This window comes from Octodon degus, unplaced genomic scaffold, assembly GCF_000260255.1.
Source record: "Octodon degus isolate 3935 unplaced genomic scaffold, OctDeg1.0 scaffold00025, whole genome shotgun sequence".
Taxonomy (NCBI): Eukaryota; Metazoa; Chordata; class Mammalia; order Rodentia; family Octodontidae; genus Octodon; species Octodon degus.
This window is the reverse complement of record NW_004524601.1, coordinates 10,425,776-10,447,950: the sequence shown is the minus strand read 5'-3', so window position 1 is coordinate 10,447,950 and position 22,175 is coordinate 10,425,776. Positions and strand designations below refer to the sequence as shown.

Sequence of the window (22,175 nt, the reverse complement as noted above, 5' to 3'; positions counted from 1 at the left end):
CCCACAAAATGTTGACCTTTCTCGTCTTTCTGACTTTCAGGAGGAGCCAGAAATCACATGGTTACCGTGACACTTTCACAAGCTTGATTTTCCACTGGATGACACCTGGCAGCGGCAGCCTCTGTATTTTTTATGCTGTTTTTTTTTTCTTGGTACCAGGGATTGAACTCGGGGCCTTACGCTTGCCAGGCAGGTACTTATGCCACTGAGCTATCTCCTTGATGATGCCTCCTAGAGACATTAAAGCAGGGCTTCCAGAACTGCTTCCAAAGGTGGAAAGGTTGATGGGATGTGTTGGAAGGAGCAGGAGAATTTTGAAGAGGATTAACAGCAATGTGTCTCTTAGTGTAACATAATTTTTTCAAATTTAAGGGCTGGCCAGATAGCTCAGCAGACTAACGCGCCTTCTTAGGCAGAGCGCAGTGGCCAGGGTTCAGTCCCCAGCATGCCATGCCCGCCCCAGCCCCTGGGGCATGCTGAGACAATTGAGACTGGGTATGGTGGCACATGCCTGTAATCCCAACACTTGGGAGGCTGAAAACAGAGGAATCAGAGTCTGATCTACATAATGAGATCAGACCCTGTCCTAAATAAAAAAAAATTAAACATGCACTATGTATTTTGATCATGCCATCTGCATTATTTTAGGAAATGAGATATAAAGAAGATATCTTATTTCAACATATACACATTATAATTTACCTTAAAGATACTTTATCTTTTATATTCGTATCTGTATTTGTGCATCACAAACCCCATAATCCTTTGGGTTTTAAGGTTTATCTTTCTTTCTTTTCCTTTCACTCTTCACACTTAACTGTCCCACTGCAGTGCCCAAACAGAACGAGCCCTCCTAGTCTACACTTTGCTTCTCTCTCCCATGGTCCTTGGAGACTGGCCCATACCAGGGTGCCAGAGAAGAGCACAAAGCACTGCCTTACTGGCCCTACTGCTTTCCCACTCAAAACCTTCACTGTCCTGAAATTCTGGAGACTAAGTTCCTTTCCCACCACTCACTTCTTCCTTCTGTCCTGTACCTTTTCCTTTCCTTTTTGCACCTCTTCTGTGTATTTCAGATTCCAGAGATTAGACTAAGCACTAGGAACAACAGACATGACCTTCTTTATACAGTGAGCTGCCCAGAAAGATCACACACAACTCGTTCATGTTTGTGTTCAGTGCCTCAAGTGCAGGGTTCCAACGCATGCTGAGGTGAGCTGTGCAGGTGGAGCCAAGGAACTGACCAGGGTTCCCCTCACGTGACCTACACTCTGGAGACGTCGAATACTTGTCACATATTTTCACACCTCCGTTTGTTGGCAGTGCTCACTCAGGCTATAATATTCCATCTCCATTGTTAAGGATAATCATTTTTCAAGGTTACTGAGGGCTTAATACATCAGACGCTGTGTGCGAGAGGACAGTCCCCATCACCACGGAGTTAAGGTCTGCTGGCAGAAAGATGATGTGTAAGAGTACAAATAAAATATGCTGGATATGGCGATACAGAACAAACCTAATTTAGTGGGAATACTTAGATGACATGCTCAGGATCAGCCTTTCATGTGAAGTTCACATTTACATGTTTCTAATGGTCGACAGTATATCAACTTGAGAACAGGAGCTTAGAAGCTTGACTAAAGCACCCAGCAGGGGGCTAGAAACCTCATTTGTAAATACCTTCAGCCAGCGCAACTGTGCATGGAGAAAGCTTGCTTAGAATAGAAGGAAGAGGCTCGCTTCCCTTCTTTTATTCTTGTTACTTATGTTATTTTCTGCTGGCATTACACACAGGACAGAGTGAGACTGTCTTTACAAAAAGAAAAAAGAAATCAAGAAAACCAGAAATCAGTGATTCTCACTTTACACTGCCCTTGCACTGCTAGATTTCCTGTGTTCTATCCAGCATGCCTCTAATTAGGGTAAGTTTCTGGAAGGGTTTTCTAATACTTCACTGTACCTTACTATCCAGCATAGTCCCTTTTGTAAAGGTTGTTACCCTTTGAAGGTTACCGTTTCTTCACATAAATCATTTTTAATCTCCCAAGGCAGGTGTTATCTTTGTTTATTGATGTGAAAACAGGATTAGGACAAAGAACTTGCATAGTCACAGATCAAAACCTATGGATTTCCACTTTTGCATGAAAATTCTGGTGATCTAATGACACAGCTGCTAGATTCCTGCTTGTCAACAACTAAGCTAGAGCTAAGTTACTTCCACTACATATTTTTCATTTTATATCCAGCCCAACTAGGGTCGATGAGATAGCTCAGCAGATTAAGCACCTCCTTAGGCAAGCGCAGGGACTGGGGTTCAATCCTGGGCACAACATGCTGCACTGGCCCCGTCTCCCAGGTGTGCTAAACTGACCACTGAGACCTGGCATGGTAGCACACACCTGTAATCCCAGTGCTGGGGAGGCTGAAAACAGGAGGACTGCTGCGAGTCTGAACTGCATAGTGAGACCTTGTGCCAAATATATCTAGCCCAGCTATTTATATAACCTCCCTGGTGGTCCTCCACAAACATCTGCATTTATAAACCTTGTATCATTCTAAACTTTATTTTATTTTTGGCAGAACCAGGGATTGAACTCAGGCCCTTGCACTTGCCAGGGAAGCGCTTATTCCACTGAGCCATTTCCCTGGCCACTGAGCCATTTCCCCAGCGTATCATTCTAAACTTTAAAACAAGAGTATATTACTATGTATTTTCATATCAACACAAGATATATGTATAAATGTGAATAGGATTCCCCACCACCACCCCGCCCTGGGATTAAGACAGTGTAGGGAGAAAAGGCAGTCCAAGAAGGCAGCACTATGGTTCAGGCTGCATTTGTGGGGGGAGGGGGGGGAGATTTCCACTGGACAGTAAGTGTCGAGTCAGTAGAAGCCCAGCTGCAGGGGCACGTTTGGGTCTCTTTGTAAACAGCCATATAATCAGAATTGATACTGGCATGCAGCAACTCTTATGCGCCACTGCGCAAATCTACACTGCACAAAGGTCTCAGGTCTAAGCAGCTGGGGACTAGAGAGAATTGCAGGAGCAGCTCCTTACCAAAAGCAGCGCCTGATGGAAAGACGTCGAATCCAGTCTACAGCTCTGCATCTCTGCTTCAGCCTGAACTGGTGACGAGTCACACAGAAAGGCTACAGATCAAGTCACCCTTTCCTAGGGTTTCCGTTGAGACTATGAAACATACGTGTGGAAAAAAGAAAAAAACATTCCAGAGAGAGAAGAGCACTGATGAATATTAGCGCTGGGATTAAGGGCATCTGGTTTGTATTTGACAACTGGGTTAGCTGAGGTTGGAATCACGCTGTGGAAAGTTGTAAGCGCCATGATGAGGTTTTGAGGTTTTCTTCAGCAGTTACGAGCAGCTTTCCACAAAGGAAGAAAAACGCATATCATAAAACTGAACTATTATGGCTTATTTTTTTTTTTTTAAGGCAGCAGCAGCAACTAAGACAAGGTCTACTTACTTCAAATGAACTTCAGTTTGGGAGTGTATTGCTTCTCCCAACACATTTCCAGTTTCATCCACCACAGCTGCTGCTGTGTCATCACAACTGGTTTCAATTCCCAGGACTACTTTATGAAGAAACCGTGTTCCAGGGGAAAAATTAAAACTTCTTAGAAATGCATAAATTTTGCTTTTTGATGGTTTAGAGAAAACTCTTGCTGTCTTATTCAATATTAACATACTTCCTATTCTAAAGGGTAATTCCTGGAAAAGAATTACAAAAAGAAACATTATATCAAGCTGATATTTGGGATTAGCCTTTTCACTTAAAATAATGAATACCATTTGACTTTTTTTAAAAAAAATTGTAGTATTAGGGATATTAAGGCCTTGCACCTGCTAATCTACCTCTGAGTCAGCCCCCCCTTTTTTAATATATAGAATATTTTTAAATATATAGAAAATATTTATGTAACTATAGGAAGGTTTATAAAAATCACCAAATTTTTATAAAGGCCCTCAATATAAATAACACAATGAATGAACAGAATGCATTTCAAAGGGCAAAAGTTGTAAAACTGGTTAGTATTACAGGCTGAGCATCCCTGTCCCATACATTTGAAACACTCCAAAACCTGCAACTTTTCTAGTAGCGCTATGGAGCTCCAAGTAGAAAATGCCACACCCGCAACAAGCACAAGAATGTTAAAAATAGTACTGTATATAAAATTACCTTATGACTATGTGTATGAGGTGTATAAGAAACATAAATGAGCTGGGTGTGCACATGCCTGTAATCTCAGCACTCAGGAGGCTGAGGCAGGCGCATCGCCCCGTAGTTCAAGGCCAGCATGCACTACATGGCTAGACTCTGTCTCAAAAAAAATCTCAAAAAACCAATAAACAAAACATAAATGACTTCATATTTAGATATGGGTCTCATCCACAAGCTATCTCATGTATATGCCAATATTCCACCCCCGCCCCCTGCGCACACATTAAAAAAATCTGAAACACTTCTTGTGCCAAGCATTTCAGTTAAGGGAGGCTTAACCTGCACTGTTACTTAAAAAAAAAACAAAAATTGTAGGCTGTTCTTACCGAACTATTTATCATTCTTTATAAAATAGGAATTCTTGTAGTACAACAGATGCATGGATAACTCTCAGGAAAGGTTTTTTCTTTTTTTTTATAATTAAGACACAATGTGAAAATACAACAAGTATTGTATCTCATTTCCTGGAAATGTTTTTCAAAATAAAGTTTAAACATTTGGCTTTAGAAAGTACATACAAAACACATATGCAATCAGAGAAGATTAAATCTTAGTTTAGAAACAAGTCTTCTCGTACACCCCGTCCTAAACAGCGAGGAAAACCACCGCAAGTCTACCTAACGCTATTCCTTAATTACAACCTTTGGCATCCTTGACACAGGTTTATCGGGATGCAAAACGTTCCACGCCTCCCCGCTCCTCCCTCCGCAAAGGGCGATGCGCCACTAAACCACCTTAGTGTTTCACACTGCGCAGGAGCTGCTTTCCCTACCACATCAGTGGTCAAAATTAGGGGACTGGAGCCGGCAGCTGCGAGGAGTGCAGCCCAACAGCTGCTCCACAGGGGTCAGGTTTGCAGCAGCATTTTCCTTCCGGACCAAGAACTCTCTGGGGTGAACCAAGTGACTTGGGCAGTGCTGGTCTTTCTGTCTGCTTTAGGAAGGCGCAGGATATACTAGCCCAAGGGGAGCAATTCCACCCACTTTCTTCGTTTAAAGAGCCAGGCAAGCTCGCCTACCTTCCCTGGCAAAGACGTCCCACTGCCTGATCTCTGGCGCAGGAAAAGTGCGCACTTGGCGCGCCGGAAGTGACGCCACCAACAGGAGCTGGCGCCTCAGGGGCGGAGCTGGTTACCATAGTAATACACGCTTTGGTCTAACACGCTTCATATGGGTTTGCGCAAGTCTCCCGATTTCTACAAAGCCACACAGCTAGTGACTCACTCAGAAGAGCTGAATTCCGGTTTGTCTGAACGCACGGCATTAACTTCCACCATGCGATGTATTGTTTTAAAATAATTGTATTGAGAAACAAATAGCAATGAGATAGTTTCAAAACCAATTACTAGCACAGTTTCAATAATTAATACATTGCATATTGTTGTCTTAGTGGTTATTCATAGTACAAGATGCAGACATGGGATCCTATCAACAAACACTATTAGAACAAATCTCTCTATTCACTGAATTAAGAGAATGCAGCTGTATATCTATCCTATTTTGAATATAGATACAAAATGGTGGTTGATTTGTATCCCTTTTTTAGCTTAGTTTTGTCGGAGGATATTCCATTGTCATTTAAATACTGTAGGTGCGTGAATTCAACAAAATATGCGCTACATTTTAAAGTGTTTTGGTTTGGAGATACTGTACTTAATAATGTAAACTACCTTGATCAGGAAATTCCTGAGGAAGCTAGGAATGTCCAAAGCTGCATAGGAGTATTAGACAGCAGAAGTGCTTCAGGGCTGACAGTCTGAACCGGAACGCCCGCTTTACCTATATGGAGAATATCTGAAAAATGTGTTTTTCAAAATAAAACTGTCACTAGAAATCTAGAGTTGTGCAACTGTAGTCAGGAAAAATTCCTTTATATTAAAAGTTGGTTTTATATGGGCCTATAGTTTCAATGATTCGGTTTCTTTACTATAGTTCTTAAATTTGTGATAACTTTTATAAACAAATATGTAGAATACAAGAACAGTTAACACTTGGCTTATCTGCTCAACTTATAATCAGTGGAACAGTGGCTGAATCACTATCGTAACCATTGTTTATCAAAAGCTTGAATAATGAGTCAAGATATGGAAAAAGTTACATTACTACGCTGACTAGAAAGTCCAAATGTTCTTACTAAACCTTTTCTTCTAACTATATTTGATTATGAAAACAGTACTGAAAATAATGTAAACAACTTTGGTGAGCCCCACACCCACTTACGAGATGAAATATTTAGTAGACTTGACGTGGTATGTGTATTAAACACCCAAGATATTTGGTATCTTGAATTCGATATTTATAATGCATATGCATTCATTTGTGGTTAAATAGAACATTTTAAACACATTTAACACACGATTTGTTGAATTTTTTTAAATAGAACTGAAATTGAGTAAAATAAAAAAAATGTGATGTCATAATGGGGGGGAATACATTATATGGGATTGAACATAGGGCCGTAGGCAAGCTAGGCAAGCACTGTAGCACCAAACTACATTCTCAATCCTTTTGAGATAGGATTTCACTGAGTTTCCCAGATACTCTACTGCTTCTTCAGTCTCCTGAGTAGCCAGGATCACAAGATGTGCATCATCCTGCCCAGCTGGCCTTTCTTAAAACTGAGGCCAAATGGAGAAAAGTATCTTTGGGGCTAGGGAGACAGTTAGGTAGTATAAGTGCCTGCCTGGCAAGTACAAGGTCCCGAGTTTGATCCCTGATACAAAAAAAAAAAAAAAAAATAAAAATCAAGAATGCTTCCCATGGCACTCTTCTAACACTTTGGGTATTTTACTTAGGTTTGTCTTCCCAGGACATGTAACACATGATTTGTTGAATTGTTTAAGAGTACGTTTACTTTTTATTTTTATTTTTTATCTTTTCCGTATTTAGGGCAGGGTCTACAGGGTGTTTAGTGTCTCATTATGTAGATCCAACTCCTAGTGATTCTCCTGTTTACAGCCTCCCAAGTGCTGGGATTACAGGCACATGCCACCATGCCCAGTCTCAACTGATGTCTCAGTGCACCCCAGAGGATGGGGCCCACATGGCATGCTGGGAATCGAACCCCGGCCGCTGAGCTCTGTCTAAGCAGGTGCTTGAGTCTGCTGAGCTATCAGGCCAGCCCTTTGTTGAATCATTTTTAAGTGGAACTGAAATTAAGGAGTAAAATAAAACCCTCTTGCATCATAATTGGTAGTCTGGGGGGAAGTACTGTTTTGTAAATTACTCCTTTCCGTCCTCTTAAGACTTAACCTGCACCGTCTAAACCACGATGCTGTATTTGTTTTCTTCATAAACAGAATCTGAGCCACCTTCACTGGTTTCATGTATCAACATTGGAGACATGTTACATGACAATGGAGATTTAACTTTAGTTACACAAAGTGAATCAATGGTAAAATTCATCAAGATGGGCTGAGGAGATAGCTCAGAGGTCTAAGCGCCTGCCTGGCAAGCACAAGGACCCAGGTTTGGATGTACCAAGCTGGCCACCAAGACTGGGCATGGTGGCCCAGGCCTGTAATCCCAGCACTGGGGAGGCTGAAACAGGAGGATCACTACAAATCCAAGCTGTGTAGTGAGACCCTATACCAAATACATAAAAAAAAAAAAAAAAAAAATTCCATCAAGAATAGCTTCCATCAGAAATAGACTTTGGTTTAATAAATCCACTTAATAAGAATATGAAAGGAAAGCCATCAATTAGCTCTACATGCTTAAGAGCTAAGATTTTAGTGACCATAAAGGGAATCAGTAATATGTGACTGTCAAAACAGCTCAAGCAGTATGAGGCTGCATTAAAAAGTAAAAAAATCCAAAATAAGTGAGGTGGTACTGGAACACATCACCTATTTTATAATAAAGAATAAACCAGAACCTACAGCACTGTTAGAATGCAGAAGAAATTCGAAACAGTACGGCATAGAAAACTAAGGTCATAGTAATACTGTTGCTATCAATATCTTTAAATAGTGTAGAGTTACAAAGAGCAAGAAGTAAGATTTTGGCTCAATGTAAAAATGATAAATTCCATTACCAAATGGAACATGCTGTCTTACAGCTGTAAATTAGTGTTAAAACAGAACCAAATGGGGACGGTGGTGGTTTAATGTAGGGTGTTGAGTTAGATGGTCTCTAAGGGCTTTTCTCTTACCAATAGATAAATAATATTATAAAGCTAATTTATACAAATATTAAGGAGATGTTGTGATAACCCCAGGACTGTTGTAGTTTAAAATGTATACAATAACACCAAAAACCTAAAGAACAAAAAAGGACACAAGAGCCAACTGGGAAGAACTCCCATTGACCCCCCGAAGGGCAGTTCAACAACAAATTAACAACAATAATGATTATAACTCAAATAACAGCACACATGGGTCTATAAATGAATGGAGGAGCAGAGCCAGATCTTTTGTACAGGATAATTCTAGTAAATAAAAATAGAAATGAGAAATAGAAAATCATCATTGACACTAGTAAAATATCACTGCAAAAAAGACCTACTGATGGATGCTAAAGCCAGTGGTATCGCTAGGCTCATGCTATTTAAATTCTCACTTTGTCTGACACACAGTAGCAATATAACATGGTAATATCTTTTATTCCAAGTAATTATGACTTTAAAATACCTTTTAAAAAACCTATATACATTGGTGAACTAGGAAAGCTTCCATACGTAGCACAAACTTTACCTACATCCTGAGGCCAAAGCCCAGGGATCACTTTCACTCTCCTGCTGTCCCTGTGCAGTGCATCAGTGACTTGTGAGCTGTATTTGCAAAGGAGATCCCAACCCAACATCTGTAGGAGACACTTCCAGGTCCTCATCTCAGTCCAAGAAGCCAATATTTGTAATCCCAAAGTTACATTATTGGAATCCCATCAAGTTGATTCCAACGTACCACTCCCAGTGCAACCCACGGCAAAAGTAGACATTAAAACATATTTATAATTATTGGGGAGCCAAGGGGCCCTAAGTCCAGCCACAAAGATGGCTTTCTGGAACCAAGAGAGCAACCCAGGGCCTCACCCGGTTTTTATTCAGTGGGGGAGCGGCTTGAGGAATGACCGAGAATTGTGGGAAGTAGGTGACTACTATGAGCTGAGCTAGGTGTATGGCCTATATTTACCTCTGCCATATGCAGAGAGTAATCTGCTTTATGCTAATGATAGTACCTACATTTTGGAGGGTCTGGTGCTTCAGCTTTGATGTAGTCTTTCAAGCCCCAGGAAGTCATAGCCTCCATGGCGGCATGCAGCATTGGTTCTTTGTTCTGTCTCAGAAGGCTCACATTAAAGAGCAGCAGGTGTAGGTTACCAGGGAAACACACACACACCGCCTTCAAAGACTATCACCAGCACCTCAGCTAGACCAATATACATTGCATAAGGCCAACTGAAGGATAAACAAAGTCCTAGCCAGGGTCAGGTTCAGTCAAAATGGAAACAGTTGCTCTTCTTTCAGAGCTGTGCAGGTGGTCTCCACAAACATCAGCTGCTTCCCCAGTCCAAGCTTGTCCTTGCCTGCAGCACCCTCCCAACTATACTTCCCACTTTCTATTCCCTTACTTTATCACCAACATTAGCCAGTGATTTTTAAAATAAAATCCCTTTAGTCTTTTGTATAAAACTCTCCAATGGCTTTGTCATAGAGTAGAATCTTTTATCTTCATCTTTAAAGCCTGTTATGATCTGGCCCCTACTTATTTCCTACCACTCTCAATTCTAGCGCTGTCTCCTTCTCCATTAGACATGTCTCTTTCCCACCCAAGAACCTTAATAACTGCCACTACGCTCTGTGATTCTTTCCTTAGACCTCTACACTGCTTCCTTCTTCACGTCAGCAATGCCTGTGTACAAGTATCATCTAACACAGCACCCACAGGGAAGCTCTAAGGCAGGCCCGTCCAGGACTGTTATCTGCCTAATTTTTTCCCATAGCATCATTACACAAAGTCAAACATATTTCTCTATTCATTTATTATAATGTCAGTATCTCCAGGGAAGGAAATGGCTTGTTTTGTATACAAATTGTCTTTAAAATTGGGCAAGTCCTTACATATCTTCTATTTTTAAAACAGTGAGACAAGACAGCGGAAAACACAAGGATCAATTTACATCTTTGAGGTATGTATAGAAAATGTAAGCCTGTTGAGATAGACTTTAAAATGCAGTAAGGTACTCTTGAGAGGCTGGGGAAGAAAGAGTGTAAGTTCATAGCCAGCCTGAGCTACATGTAAGTTCCAGTACACCTTGGACTACATAACAAGATACTGTTTAAAAATAAGAAACGCAAAAGTTAAACAAAAGAATATTTTTAGTGATTTAATTTTACAAATTCAGTTCTTTAAAAAAAATTTGAAAAGTGTCTATAGTTTTGGTGACTTTTGAAAGCTTTTGAAATAATCTTACACTAAACAAAAATTTTATTGAAGTATAGATTACCAATTATTTAAATATACATGGGAAATGACAAATGTAGAAAGGCAACTTTGTATCATACAACTGATTTCTAAAGTCTACACTTTGGAGATACAAAACAATGATCACTATTCCTAAATTTATTGACACAAATTGACTTTAAAGTTGATCTGTAACTCTTTTCATTCAATTTTGTTTATACATGTTACTGAGTTTTTCACTCATTCTATGTCAGAATGTTGTTTGTTGGATGTGTTTATTTTTCCAAGTGGTATACAGTTATTTCTTACAATTAATATTAACAATCATATAAAACTTCCTTAAGTCACAAAAACTTAACATGGTCACTGCTTTGGAAATAGTTACCATTTAGTAGCATCTACGCTAAGACCCACATATTTAAAGGCAAAATATTAATGGGAAACTATGAAACTTGACAGCAGGAGGAATAAAAGAAGTCACTGTCATCTTTTACTGCAGACTTGCCAAAAAAGGGACTTTATTACTTCCTTTGGTACTATTGCTAGAGAAGCAGTTTCTGCAACCACAGGTGGCTATAGTTATTTTGTTTCCTTCCTTAAGAATGATAGCTTTACCAATTAAGTTGCTCAATCCAAGTAGACTCCTTTAAACTACCATATACTTTAACTGCTGAAATAAATTAGTTTCTTAATTGGTTTAGCAGCTTTGTACATAGAACAGCAGTAAAACCCACTTTGTTCCAAAATTAGAATGCTGACTCAGAGGCTGCCTGTAAGATACCTGGTATCTTCTATCCCCAGTCATGAAGAAGGACAGACCTTCACGAATGCTGTAATGCAATGTATGCAAAACTGACCTTATCTATCAACACACAATATTTAGCCAGCAAAACCAAAAGGCATACTTATAAGGTAGGAACTGGCTTATAGAAACAAGAGGGCATAAATCCTCTTACGTAAGAGGAACACGTATGGTAACAAAAACAATCTATAATAATAATCTATAATAAACATGTATAGAGATGATTCTCATTCACATGTAAGCCTCCTTAAACTGACTATGACTGATTGGAAATTGTCTTTGTAACGTAATGCCCATTCACTTTAAGTTGGTCCTATTTTCTTACAAATCTTATATTTCCTTGGATTATCATGTACTACACTCTCACTGTACTGCCATTAATTTATAAGCTGGGCCTGCCCAGCTTGCCAATAAAGCCTCTCTTCAAAAATGTACCAGATGCTTTAAACAGAGGCATCTTTTAGAATTCTGCACTTCAAGACAGCATATGAAAAACCAGCAGCTGGCCCTCCAATGCAACTATCTCTCATTTCACATTATCACAGAAACAGTGCAGTGTACTAACTACTCCTTCCTTACAGGAAACTCAGTAGCTGTAAAAATCTTTTGTTCAATTTTAAAATCTTTCAATACTTATTAATTCCAAAGATCCGAACACCGTGTAGTTGTGGCATTTTGGGAATAAGCACACTCAGGAGAGAAGCTGTGTTTAGGATGAAGTGAGTTGTATCATACTTCGTATAGAAACTTGCCAGAAAATATCTGTAGAAATAAAAGTTAAGAATATATGTAACATCCAAAAAGGAAATTACTTAGAATTTTAAAAATCCAAAGTTACATAAAAGGTCACTAAACATAAATTGCCTAACAGTAAAACTATTTTTGAGCACCAAAACAAAAACTTTTAATTTGGGCCCAAGTTCATTTAATTTGACATTCAGAAATTAGTTTAAGGGAAGTATACATTTTGCACTTCTATAACTATGTGAATGGATTTGATAGCATGCTGCTACTTATTCTCCTTTAATGAAAAAGGCTTTCAAATAGTTTTATCTCCTCTAGGATCTCAGGTATAGTTTCTACCTATGTACGTGTTCCTGAAAAGATCTGGATCTAAAACATCATGTTCTCAAAGGATCTTATGACTCACTGAAAGGTTATGGATAGCTAGTCTCAAGCTTTGAACAGGGGGGTTTTGGTATATTAGGACAGTTCAGTATCTTTGAAAGAAACAAATGTCTGGTTACCCCTTTGTGTTCACTGTAGCTGAACAGATCTACAACAGGTCTAACTGGTAACTTGAAAGACATTGTTGTGAAATTTCTATTCTTTGCTATAACTGAACACATATGTGTAGAGATCTGTGTAAGAATTCAGCAAGTGTAACCCATCTTTAAGACCATAAATCACTGTGCCCAGAATATCTAGTGTTACCCAGGTATACATCAGAGTACAGATATATCATCTTCTATTAAGAGCGTAACATAGAAAAGATGTATCATGCCTTAATCATAATATGATTATTTTCATTTGAAAATGCTTTTATTTAAATGTCCATCTAAAATTTAATCTCACTTTAGGCAGCTTCAAGAATTCCAAACCTACAGTGTCTTTGCAGCAACGCTAGACTGCACTGCTTCTATCATGGATATAGTATTATGTACACACAAAGTGTGTAATATAGGCTTTGTTAAGATATATGTCAATACCTAGTATGTGCAATCCATTAAGCATGGGATTCAAAACAATCTATACGTATTTATAGTCTTTTTTTTTTTTTTTTTTTTTGTGGCTGGCTCAGCCCCCCTGGAGGTGGGGCTGGTGCAGCATGTGGTGCCGGGAACAAACTGCAATCCCTGCACTTGCCTAAGCAGGTGCTTTAGACTACTGAGATATCTTGCCAGTCCAAAAAAGAGCTACCTTGTGTGTGTGTGTGTGTGTGTGTGTGTGTGTGTGCTACCAGGGATGGAATGTGTGCTTGCCAGGCAGGCGCTTATGCCACTGAGCTATCTCCCTGCCCTGTAGTTATAAAGTCTTAGAGAGAGAAAGAGAAAAAAAAAAAAAAAATCACATATAAAATTTTTAACTTGTCATTTACACTTAAATAAAGCTGAATGGGGCAGGCAAAAGTAAGGAAACAGAACCACTCACAGAACAGTCAGGAAATGCTTAACACATTTGTGATAGGACTATGATTCTTATGTCTCACTGCCAGGTTGCTTTAACCAGAGGTACATGTGCAAGACTCTCACTGGGTGACTTTATATAAATTTGTTAGTAAAAAGACAAATAAAAGTGATTAAATCTGTTTGTACACCAGAGGTACAAGCTGCCTGATGGGACAGTTGGGCATGTACACTCATGGTTCTAGCCAGTGGTAATATATTCAAAACCAAACCAAACCAAAATGGTGCTTAGAAGAGCCTAAGTGAGAGTTAGGTGGGAATAAAATTTTCACATAAACACAAAAGCAGAAACTATTTTTTTTGAGAGTCCTGAATCCCAGGCAATGGAAGGAAGTTACACAGATATCAGATATATCATTGGATGCTTTACAACTGGTATCTCATTTGTTCCTCTCAGCATCAAGGTTGTCAGGTATTAGTAGCCAAACTCTGATATGCAAATCAACCAAACTGACTGAATGATAGACTTAGGATTTCAGTCAGGTCTGTCTTATACTTAAAAGCCTGAATTCTCTTTTTTCCCTTGCCATACTCTCTCCCAAGGAGTTTGAATATCCAAATAGGGATGGATGGCCAAGAAAACTTTTCTGATCATCTAATTCACCACTTAGGGAGCTTCATCTGACAGTGTAATACAGAAACATAAGCTGGAATACATTTGACCTGGAATACATTATATCCTGTGATAAACAGGTAATGCTGCTTGCCAATGTGACTGAAGTAAAAACTGGTTTTTCAAATTTGTTAAAAATTCTGCCTACTCTAAGGTGGATACTTATTGATAAAAAAAATTTTAACAAACTATTTTGTTTCTAAATCTAATTCAATTTGAAAAATCTTCCTGTTAGTTGATCCTCTTTATATTTAAATATTTCTACCACTTACAGAATTATTGGTGAAATTGTGAAAAATTTCCGTGAAGATGTAAACTGTACTCCATAATCCAGTTGTTCCCAATGAGTTAGAAGTCTTGCTTTACCCTGGTCAGGGGTTTCAAAAGGTGTTCCTTTCACTGCATGCAAAAATACGTACATCCCCTGGAAAACAAGCAACAGGAACATAATCTACGTAAAATGCAAAATTAGTCCTTGCCAGTAAGCAATAAGATGTGTCCAAGCTATCTGTGACAGATTAGTGAAAGGCTGTGGCCAGTTTCTGTATGGCAAACTAACTTTCTGAGCTATATGCATATTAGCTGTTGAAAATCAGGATGAAATCAACCCAAAGTAACTGTTTTCAATTCTTTTCATTAAATTGAAAATAAAAAGTATCAGAGCAACTTCCCATTGTTACATTTATGTTATCTAACACCTTTTCTTTTAGGAAATAGGATTAATTTTTCCAAATATATAGTGTTAATATATTCTTCAGATTGGCCTATTTGTACACTGGTAGACATATAAACTGATAAAAAATAAAATCTGTATACTGGATAAAATGGTTTTGAAATACTCAATATTAGGACTGTCTTTGTATCTCAGTAGTTTTCTTCCAAAGTAACAAAGATGGTTTGTAATAGGTAAAATGTTTGACTCAAGTCATTTCTAAAATCATCACTGTGCCTCTTTGGAGTTTTAAAAACCAAAGTAAAAAGCATTACTAAAAGACATTCTGCTTGTGATATTATTGAATATCTACCATTGTGATTACTTAGAAAATTAGTGATTTGAAATTTTACTTTGTACTAGGTTAGGAGAGCCCTTCCTTTCAAAGCATAGTCTGTTTCCAAGCTAATGTGTTAGGCAATTCAAAAGTAGTTTAGCTGCAGTAATGACTAAACTTTAGAGGACTCAAGTTCCATTTGGTTTAGCTCAAAATTTTAATGAGTAGCTGATGTACATTTCATATAAAACACAGAACATGTATGCATACATGAACTTAAGCCATGTCTCCATCCTTGAGAATATTCAGTTTTCTAAGGGATGGTAAGAAAAAAATATGCATACCAATTAAATGGTAGGGCAGAAATTGCTATTAAAAGTACAATTAAGAGTACTCAGGAAATACAGGGGAGAAAAGTTTCTTATTGCTCAGGCCAAAGCCTTGATACTATCTTGTCAATTACCTTATTGTTGAAAGATCAGCTCAAATGACAACTCCTTAGTGGAAATCTCATTAGTAATAATTAACCTGTTTACGCACTTGCGTCTAATTTCACTGCAAGTACTTTAGTAAAGCACAATATATGGTGAGTTTTTTTTTCCATAATGTGTTCCCATTATTCTGAATACGTCAGGAATAAGGCCTGGTATAGATCCCATATTCAATATGTTGGAAGACAGCATTAAGCTCAGGTGTGCTTATGCAGTAAGCACAAACCTTTTTTACAGGGCTTCAAAGGAAACAAACCCTGTATGCTTTCAAATTCTCAGGAGTATATAACCTAAAAAAGTTAAGAACCTCTACTCTAAATCACAGATGTGTTAGAATGCGTCTAAAAGAAAAATTCTTTTGCTATTTCTTTCAAACCACATGTGCTTGTGTTTAGAATATAACATCTAAACAGTTTATTGTTTTCAGCAAAACATTAAAATCTCTGTTTGGGTTTACCTAGCACGTGTGAGGCCATAGGTTTAATCCCCAGCATCACAAAAAATATTTTCTGACCATGTATATTTATTAGAATATATATTCTAATATGTTCACTTTTAATAATTTTTACATTAAACTGTTAGTGATGATTTTCCACACAGCAAATGACTTTGAAAACAAAGCATGAATCTCATGGCTAGCCCTTAATTAATATTTACTATACCAAAATAAAGAAAAATCACATTCTTTCTTCAAGTGGAGCCAATAATCTTGTGAAGCATTAACAGCTTTAAACTATAGCACCGAATAAAAATAATCACTGTACATTTCTACTGTATGGGTCAGGAAGACAAATACATCATTATTACATTTTCTAACTGGTTACAACAATGAGGTCTACCTTTCTATGTTTAAAAGCATTCAGGATGTATTTTACATTTTTAATTGGTTTAGTGCAAGCTATCTTAAAAGCAGACCTAAATTTGGAGTCATGTAATTGCTACATCTATGCTGATTAAGTTAGGTTTTTAGTGTGGTGAGCTAATAAATACATCAAAAGTTTGTTTTTTTACATGATGTCAAATTACCTGTTGTTCATTTATGGTCATATATTATGCTTCAGTCTCAGTGAATTAACCTGAAAACTAGGAGAGGGAGATAGACGATGTCTTCTAAAGTATATTCAAGGTATGTACCATGGAAGGAGAAAGTTATTTAGCAAACATCTAAGTAGGTATGAGAGAAAGGGTAGGATTAAAAAACAGATGAACTGTTCATTATAAAATTATGATAAATGAATAAAAAATTCAGAGAACTGTAGATGTCAAGAGGAGGTGATACCTGAATAGTTTGGTGGGGCAGGTAGGAATCGGTCAGTTGGAAAGAGTATTGATATAGTGACAGCAGGAGGATCCTCTTCACAGTCAGGAAAACCTGTGTCTATAGATGGCTGAGATAGGAGCAAGTCCCTTCCTGCCTAGGCACTGTTAGCAATTTGTCTATGTTACACAAAGAACTTAAGATTTTATTAGATACATAAATGGAGAATTCTTTAAGTATTTAAAAAGTATTTCTTTGCCAAGTTGGAATAGGTTAGAGGAGCAACAAAAGAGCATTTGATTTACTGGCAAAATTTACATGAGGAAAATGAGGCTGTGGATCAAGCTGATAGTGAAGTAGGTCACACAGGGCTTTAACCAAATGGACAAGGACAATAAAGGAAAAGGAGTAATCCTAAAACAGGGTGATTAGTGTCCTAGTGTGCATAGGCTGGCTCGGGGTCTGGTTTACACCTTTCTTGTGGAGTAGTTACTACTAGCACTCCCTTTTACTCTCACAGTGTCTCAGCTCGGATGATAGATACATTGTAGTAATCACTGTGCCACTGACATTCAGCTGTCTGGCTGCTTACTGGGCAGACAGTGGTGCCTTTAGATAAGATTAGGAGCAAAGTCAAAGGAGCAGACTGTGGGGGAGGGGAGGAGATAAATCAGGAATACTCTGAGTTCTCTTTACATTTTTTTGGTTTGAGGCGGAAGGTGATGTAGCAAGATGAACATGAGATCAAGCTGGGCATGGTGGTGCCCAGCACCTGGGAAGCTGAAGCAGGAGGATCACTTCAACCTAGGAGTTTTAAGTCAGTCTGAGCTACTCAGCAAGACACTATCTCTTAAAACACACAATTTACCCCACCAAAGTCTACCATATAAAGGTGAACTAAATGGACATTCACTTATCACTTCCTTCAGCACATCATCTTTGTCTTTCTCAATCAACCTCAAATATACGCAAGAAAGTATTTATTTAAAAAAATCTATTCTACATTTTTCGTCTTATTGCTCAGTTCTTTTATTATTCTTTAAGTTTTGGTGTCGGTTCAGTTAAAACTCTGTTAGCTGGTATTCTCCTTTCATTCTACCCAAGCTGGGCATGGTGGTGCCCAGCACACAGGAAGCTGAACCCCAGAAATGGTGGTTGACCCAGGGCCTTTACCCTGATATATATCCCAAACACATTTTTTTTGATGTTCGAACTGCTAAATGACCTCAGACTGTGGTTGCATATTTTGCTTCAACCTCTCAGTGTTAGGATTATAGATGTGACCCACTATACCCAGTTTCATTTCATTTTAATAGGCTGTTAAAGACAAGAAAAGTCATTATTAGGATTCTTGAGTGAATAGCTTTTGTTTTTATCTTTTTTGGTAACAGGCAATTTCCAGGAATGCAAGACAGGATCAGTAGTAATCAAAATTCATGCTCTGTAGAACTAATACAACACAGGAGACAGTCAAAAAGAAGTAGCTAAGGCACCTCAGGATGTTACGTATGATCATGTTCAAAATTTCTATCCTAAAGGAAAATGGTCTCAGTTTGGTTAACAAATTAATAGCAAACCAACTCTCAAGAAGCAGCTAAGTGTTTCAAAATTATTTCAGTATGTGTTGAAAAGAGTTGTATTGTTATGTTTGTTTCTTTTTTGTAAGAATCTTTTGGTTTATGTCTTTGTTTTGAGACAGAGACTCCCTCTGTAGCTGAGGCTGGCCTGGCCTTGAACTTTCAGCAATCATTCTGCCTCTGCCTCCCAAGTGCTGGGACTACAAGCATGCACCACTACAGCCAGCCAGTTTATGTCTTGTACTGAGTGACTACTTTAAAGAAGATACGCACCATTAAAAACTTCTGCTATAAGAAAAGCAGCCAAGGTATCCTACAAAATGCTGAGTATGATTAAACTCTAAATTTCTGTGTTGAAAGACACAAGTATATTTAAACAGTTTAGAAAGACTTAGGGATTGAAACCAAATTACTTTGTTAATATTCCAGTTGAAAAACAATGAGAAATGCTTCTGAAGCATTCTGGTTAGTTCCTTATAATAACTGGAATTACAGTTTCATGTCACTTTTACTAACGTGGCCCACTATTTTCTTTTTGTATTTAAGTAAGGGTCTACAGGGTCTCCCTATATAGATCGGACTTGTAGTGATCTGCCTGTGTTCAGCCTCCCAAGGGCTGGGATTACTTGTGCATGCCACCACGCCCAGCCTCAACAGCCATCTCAGTGTGCCCTGGAGGCGGGGCCAGCACAACACACCAGGGATTGAACCCCAGTAGCTGCATTCTGCCTAAGCGGGCACTTTAATTTGCTGAGCTATTTGGCTAGCCCTTACTATTTTCTAGATTCTACATAAACAACTGGAGAAAAACATCTTACTAATAATAAAGGCCCAATGTTAAAGTATGACAGAAAAAAAAAACCCCTATATCTGATTAGAATTCTTCAAAATTAATTCTTGTATACTACAAACCATTGAATTATTTTGTTTATTCATGAAGCACACATTTCAAAGAGGCGAATTTTATAGTATATGAATTATATTTCAATAAGCAATTAGAAAATATCATTGTTGGGCCAGTGGGACATTTGCCTGGCATGCACACAGCCCTGGGTGGGCATCCTAATGCTGCAAACCAAACGGAACACCCAAAACCATTGCAAAACCCATTCTTGTTTACAATGTACCAAGTATATTCACATTCTTATGGACCCCACACACTACTATTCATTATAGAACCTTTTTCATCTTGCAAAACAGAATCTCTAAACCCATTAAACATGAACTCTCCATTCCTTCTTCCCCTTAATGCCTAGCAACTAGTAAAAGTCAAGCTTTTAAGTGGTCAGAATAGAGCTAAATTCTTACCAGATTATGTATAATATTTGTTAAGGTCCAAGCAACAGGAACACTGAAGAAAGGAATGCTGAGTAAGACAATATGAAGCAAGCCAACTCCTAATGCATATGTCAGCCACATACCCCGGCTGTTCATTACACGGGTATTAGGATTCACCTCGCTGTGGGCAACTCCAACATTCATGTTTGCGCTGTAGGAGAGAAATAAAGTAAAGCAACACTGTTTATATAAAGCTGGAAACCAAAATAACCCAAATTCTGACATGACAAAAAGTTACCAGAATTATTTTTTCCTTGTTATTTTGGTATAGAACAGATATCGTCTCCAAAATACGATACTTGCAGATGTGATGTAGGGGGTGAACAGCCCAGAACATTTGAACTTACAGACTTGTTATAACAGTCTGTCTTCCAGCACATGTTGGTTTTACTAAATGAAGTAATGCTCAGGAAAACACAAACTGAAAAGAGAAAAAAAACTACGCTTTTTTTATACCAGGAAAACAAAGTAAAAAGTCAAGGCTTAACCAAACATAGTAGCACATCCCCGAAACCCTAGCACTGGAGAAGCTGAGGCAGGAGGTTCTTTGCAACCAAAATCAGTTTGGGCTACAAAGGAAGTTTAAGGCTAGCCAGAATTACATAGCCAGACCCTGGCTCTAAAACAAAACAAACAACCAACTATGGGGGCTGAGGAGATAGCTCAGTGGTCTAAGTGCCTGTCTGGAAAGCGCAAGGACCCAAGTTCTATCCCTGGTATCACACACTATGCTGGCCCCAAATTCGGGTGTGGCGGCACATGTCTGTAATCGCAGCACTGGGGAGGTTGAACTGCACAGAGAGACCCTCTATCAAATAAATAAATAACAATGACAACAAAGCCAAGAGTTAAACTTAGCAACAATTTTTTTTTTTTTAAAGAAATGACCCAGCAAGTTAGTTGAGTAGCCAGATTCTTACAGCTAATGTACTGTTTGGTACATCCTGTGGTCAGAATTCAAAGGACTCCTTTTTTGACTACAGAGTCTGGAAGGAACATGCCTTGACAATGCATAAAATTTAGCCAAGGTATAACAGGTGTCTCACTTTTGTGGCACAACTAGGTTCAGTGACTCATCTGAATATTTATAGTCAACTCCTCTAAAACTTTCTCATAAGTTGTGCATGACCCTTTTATGTTCAAGATGAACACCAAAAGGATCTATGATATATAATAGTTCTCAGTCGTTTTAGCAAAGATGCTTATTTGGGTTTAAGAATTCCTTAAACTTAAAATCAACTATCATCTCAGGAAGAGTGTTCAACGAGGCTAAAATACATCTGTAACAGCTCCCATTTGAAAAATTTATAAACTTTTTTATTAATAGCAGAGAGAAATTACTCATCGCTTATCTAGTAAGTGTTTCCGGAGCAGAATGTACCTTTTTTTCACCCTCTGAAAATCTCAAGGCTTACAGCGATCTAAGTTACAGAGACAAAGCACAAGTCTCTCTTAAGTATGTACGTAAATATTTCCACGATCATCCACAGTTCATCCACAGTTTATCAGATACTGTATTTAAATCTCACAGTACGCTCTGAATAGTCCACCACTCAAGATACTTTTCCTATTTTCTACAAGATAGAAAAACAAAAGGCTGGAAGGAGGCCTGACATTTACATCTCAGGAGACAGGGGAAGGGTCAGAAAAAGAATCCGATCGTGTTGTTATACGTGTAACAACCACCGCCCGAAGAATGTAATCATTATGCATCTGCAAACACACACGAAATAAAAAAATTTAAATACACAGGGGCAGGGCAGGGCTGGCGCGGTAGTGGGGGCACCCCGACTAGAACCCCTCACCTCCAGGTGCCGCGCCTCCCCGGGCCCGGCGAACAAAGACTCGCGGACAGCGCAGTGTCGGCGTCGCCCTCGCCGGGCCGCGGCACGCCGGCGCCTCGGCGGACCCTCCCGCGGCCAGAGTCCGCGCGGCAGAGCCCCCACCCCTCCGGGGTCGCAGCTCAACATCGGGGGGGCCGTGGCTCCGCGACGAGGACCCAGAGGCGACAGGCGTCTGGGGCCCCTTAGCCCGCGGCGCAGGCAGGCAGGGCGCCGCGGGAGCAGCCGCAGCCTGCTCCTCGCCCCTGGGGCGGCATCGACCCCTCGAAGCCCACAGCCACCGAAGCGCCCGTACCCACTCACCGCCGCCCGCTCCAGGCTGCTAGCGCGGCGCTGACCACCTCTGGAGCTAACGTAGCGTTTCCTCACCGTGTGCTCCTGCTAGGCGCCGCGGGCGGAAGCCTTCCCGGCTGGTCTCCCTGCCGGGGGATTGGC

At 39.3% G+C, this 22,175-nt stretch overlaps 2 protein-coding genes across 6 annotated transcripts in view; both read right to left on the bottom strand.

The window, feature by feature from the left end:
• Positions 1-4,955, bottom strand: part of Osgepl1 (O-sialoglycoprotein endopeptidase like 1) — a 16,116-nt gene extending 11,161 nt beyond the window's left edge. For all 4 annotated transcript variants that reach the window (XM_023712290.1, XM_012514125.2, XM_023712289.1 and 1 more), the window contains exons 1-2: positions 4,884-4,955; positions 3,487-3,731 (exon numbers count right to left, since the gene is read on the bottom strand). In XM_023712290.1, coding sequence (XP_023568058.1) covers positions 3,487-3,731; positions 4,884-4,892 — 254 coding nt within the window. In that variant the 5' untranslated portion in view covers positions 4,893-4,955. The remainder of the gene's footprint in view (positions 1-3,486; positions 3,732-4,883) is intronic.
• Positions 4,956-10,206: 5,251 nt separating this feature from the next.
• Positions 10,207-22,137, bottom strand: Ormdl1 (ORMDL sphingolipid biosynthesis regulator 1). Of its 2 annotated transcripts, none has more exons than XM_004628625.2 (4): positions 22,044-22,137; positions 19,870-20,050; positions 14,519-14,670; positions 10,207-12,209 (listed from the first exon to the last, which is right to left on the bottom strand). In XM_004628625.2, exons 2-4 carry the CDS (start codon positions 20,041-20,043, stop codon positions 12,074-12,076), a joined length of 462 nt encoding a protein of 153 aa, XP_004628682.1. In that variant the 5' UTR covers positions 20,044-20,050; positions 22,044-22,137; the 3' UTR covers positions 10,207-12,073. The 2 variants fall into 2 exon arrangements, with proteins under 2 accessions (XP_004628682.1, XP_023568172.1); XM_023712404.1 differs by having other exon boundaries at positions 22,082-22,129.
• Positions 22,138-22,175: the final 38 nt, after the last annotated feature.

Excerpts from the sequence above, each read along its gene's own strand:
- Ormdl1 (XM_004628625.2), bottom strand. The coding sequence starts at position 20,043 with ATGAATGTTGGAGTTGCCCACAGCGAGGTGAATCCTAATACCCGTGTA. Across the intron at positions 14,671-19,869 it reads CAAATATTATACATAATCTG|GGGATGTACGTATTTTTGCA; the intron begins GTAAGAATTTAG and ends CTTGTTTTCCAG. Across the intron at positions 12,210-14,518 it reads ACAATTTCACCAATAATTCT|ATATTTTCTGGCAAGTTTCT; the intron begins GTAAGTGGTAGA and ends TTATTTCTACAG.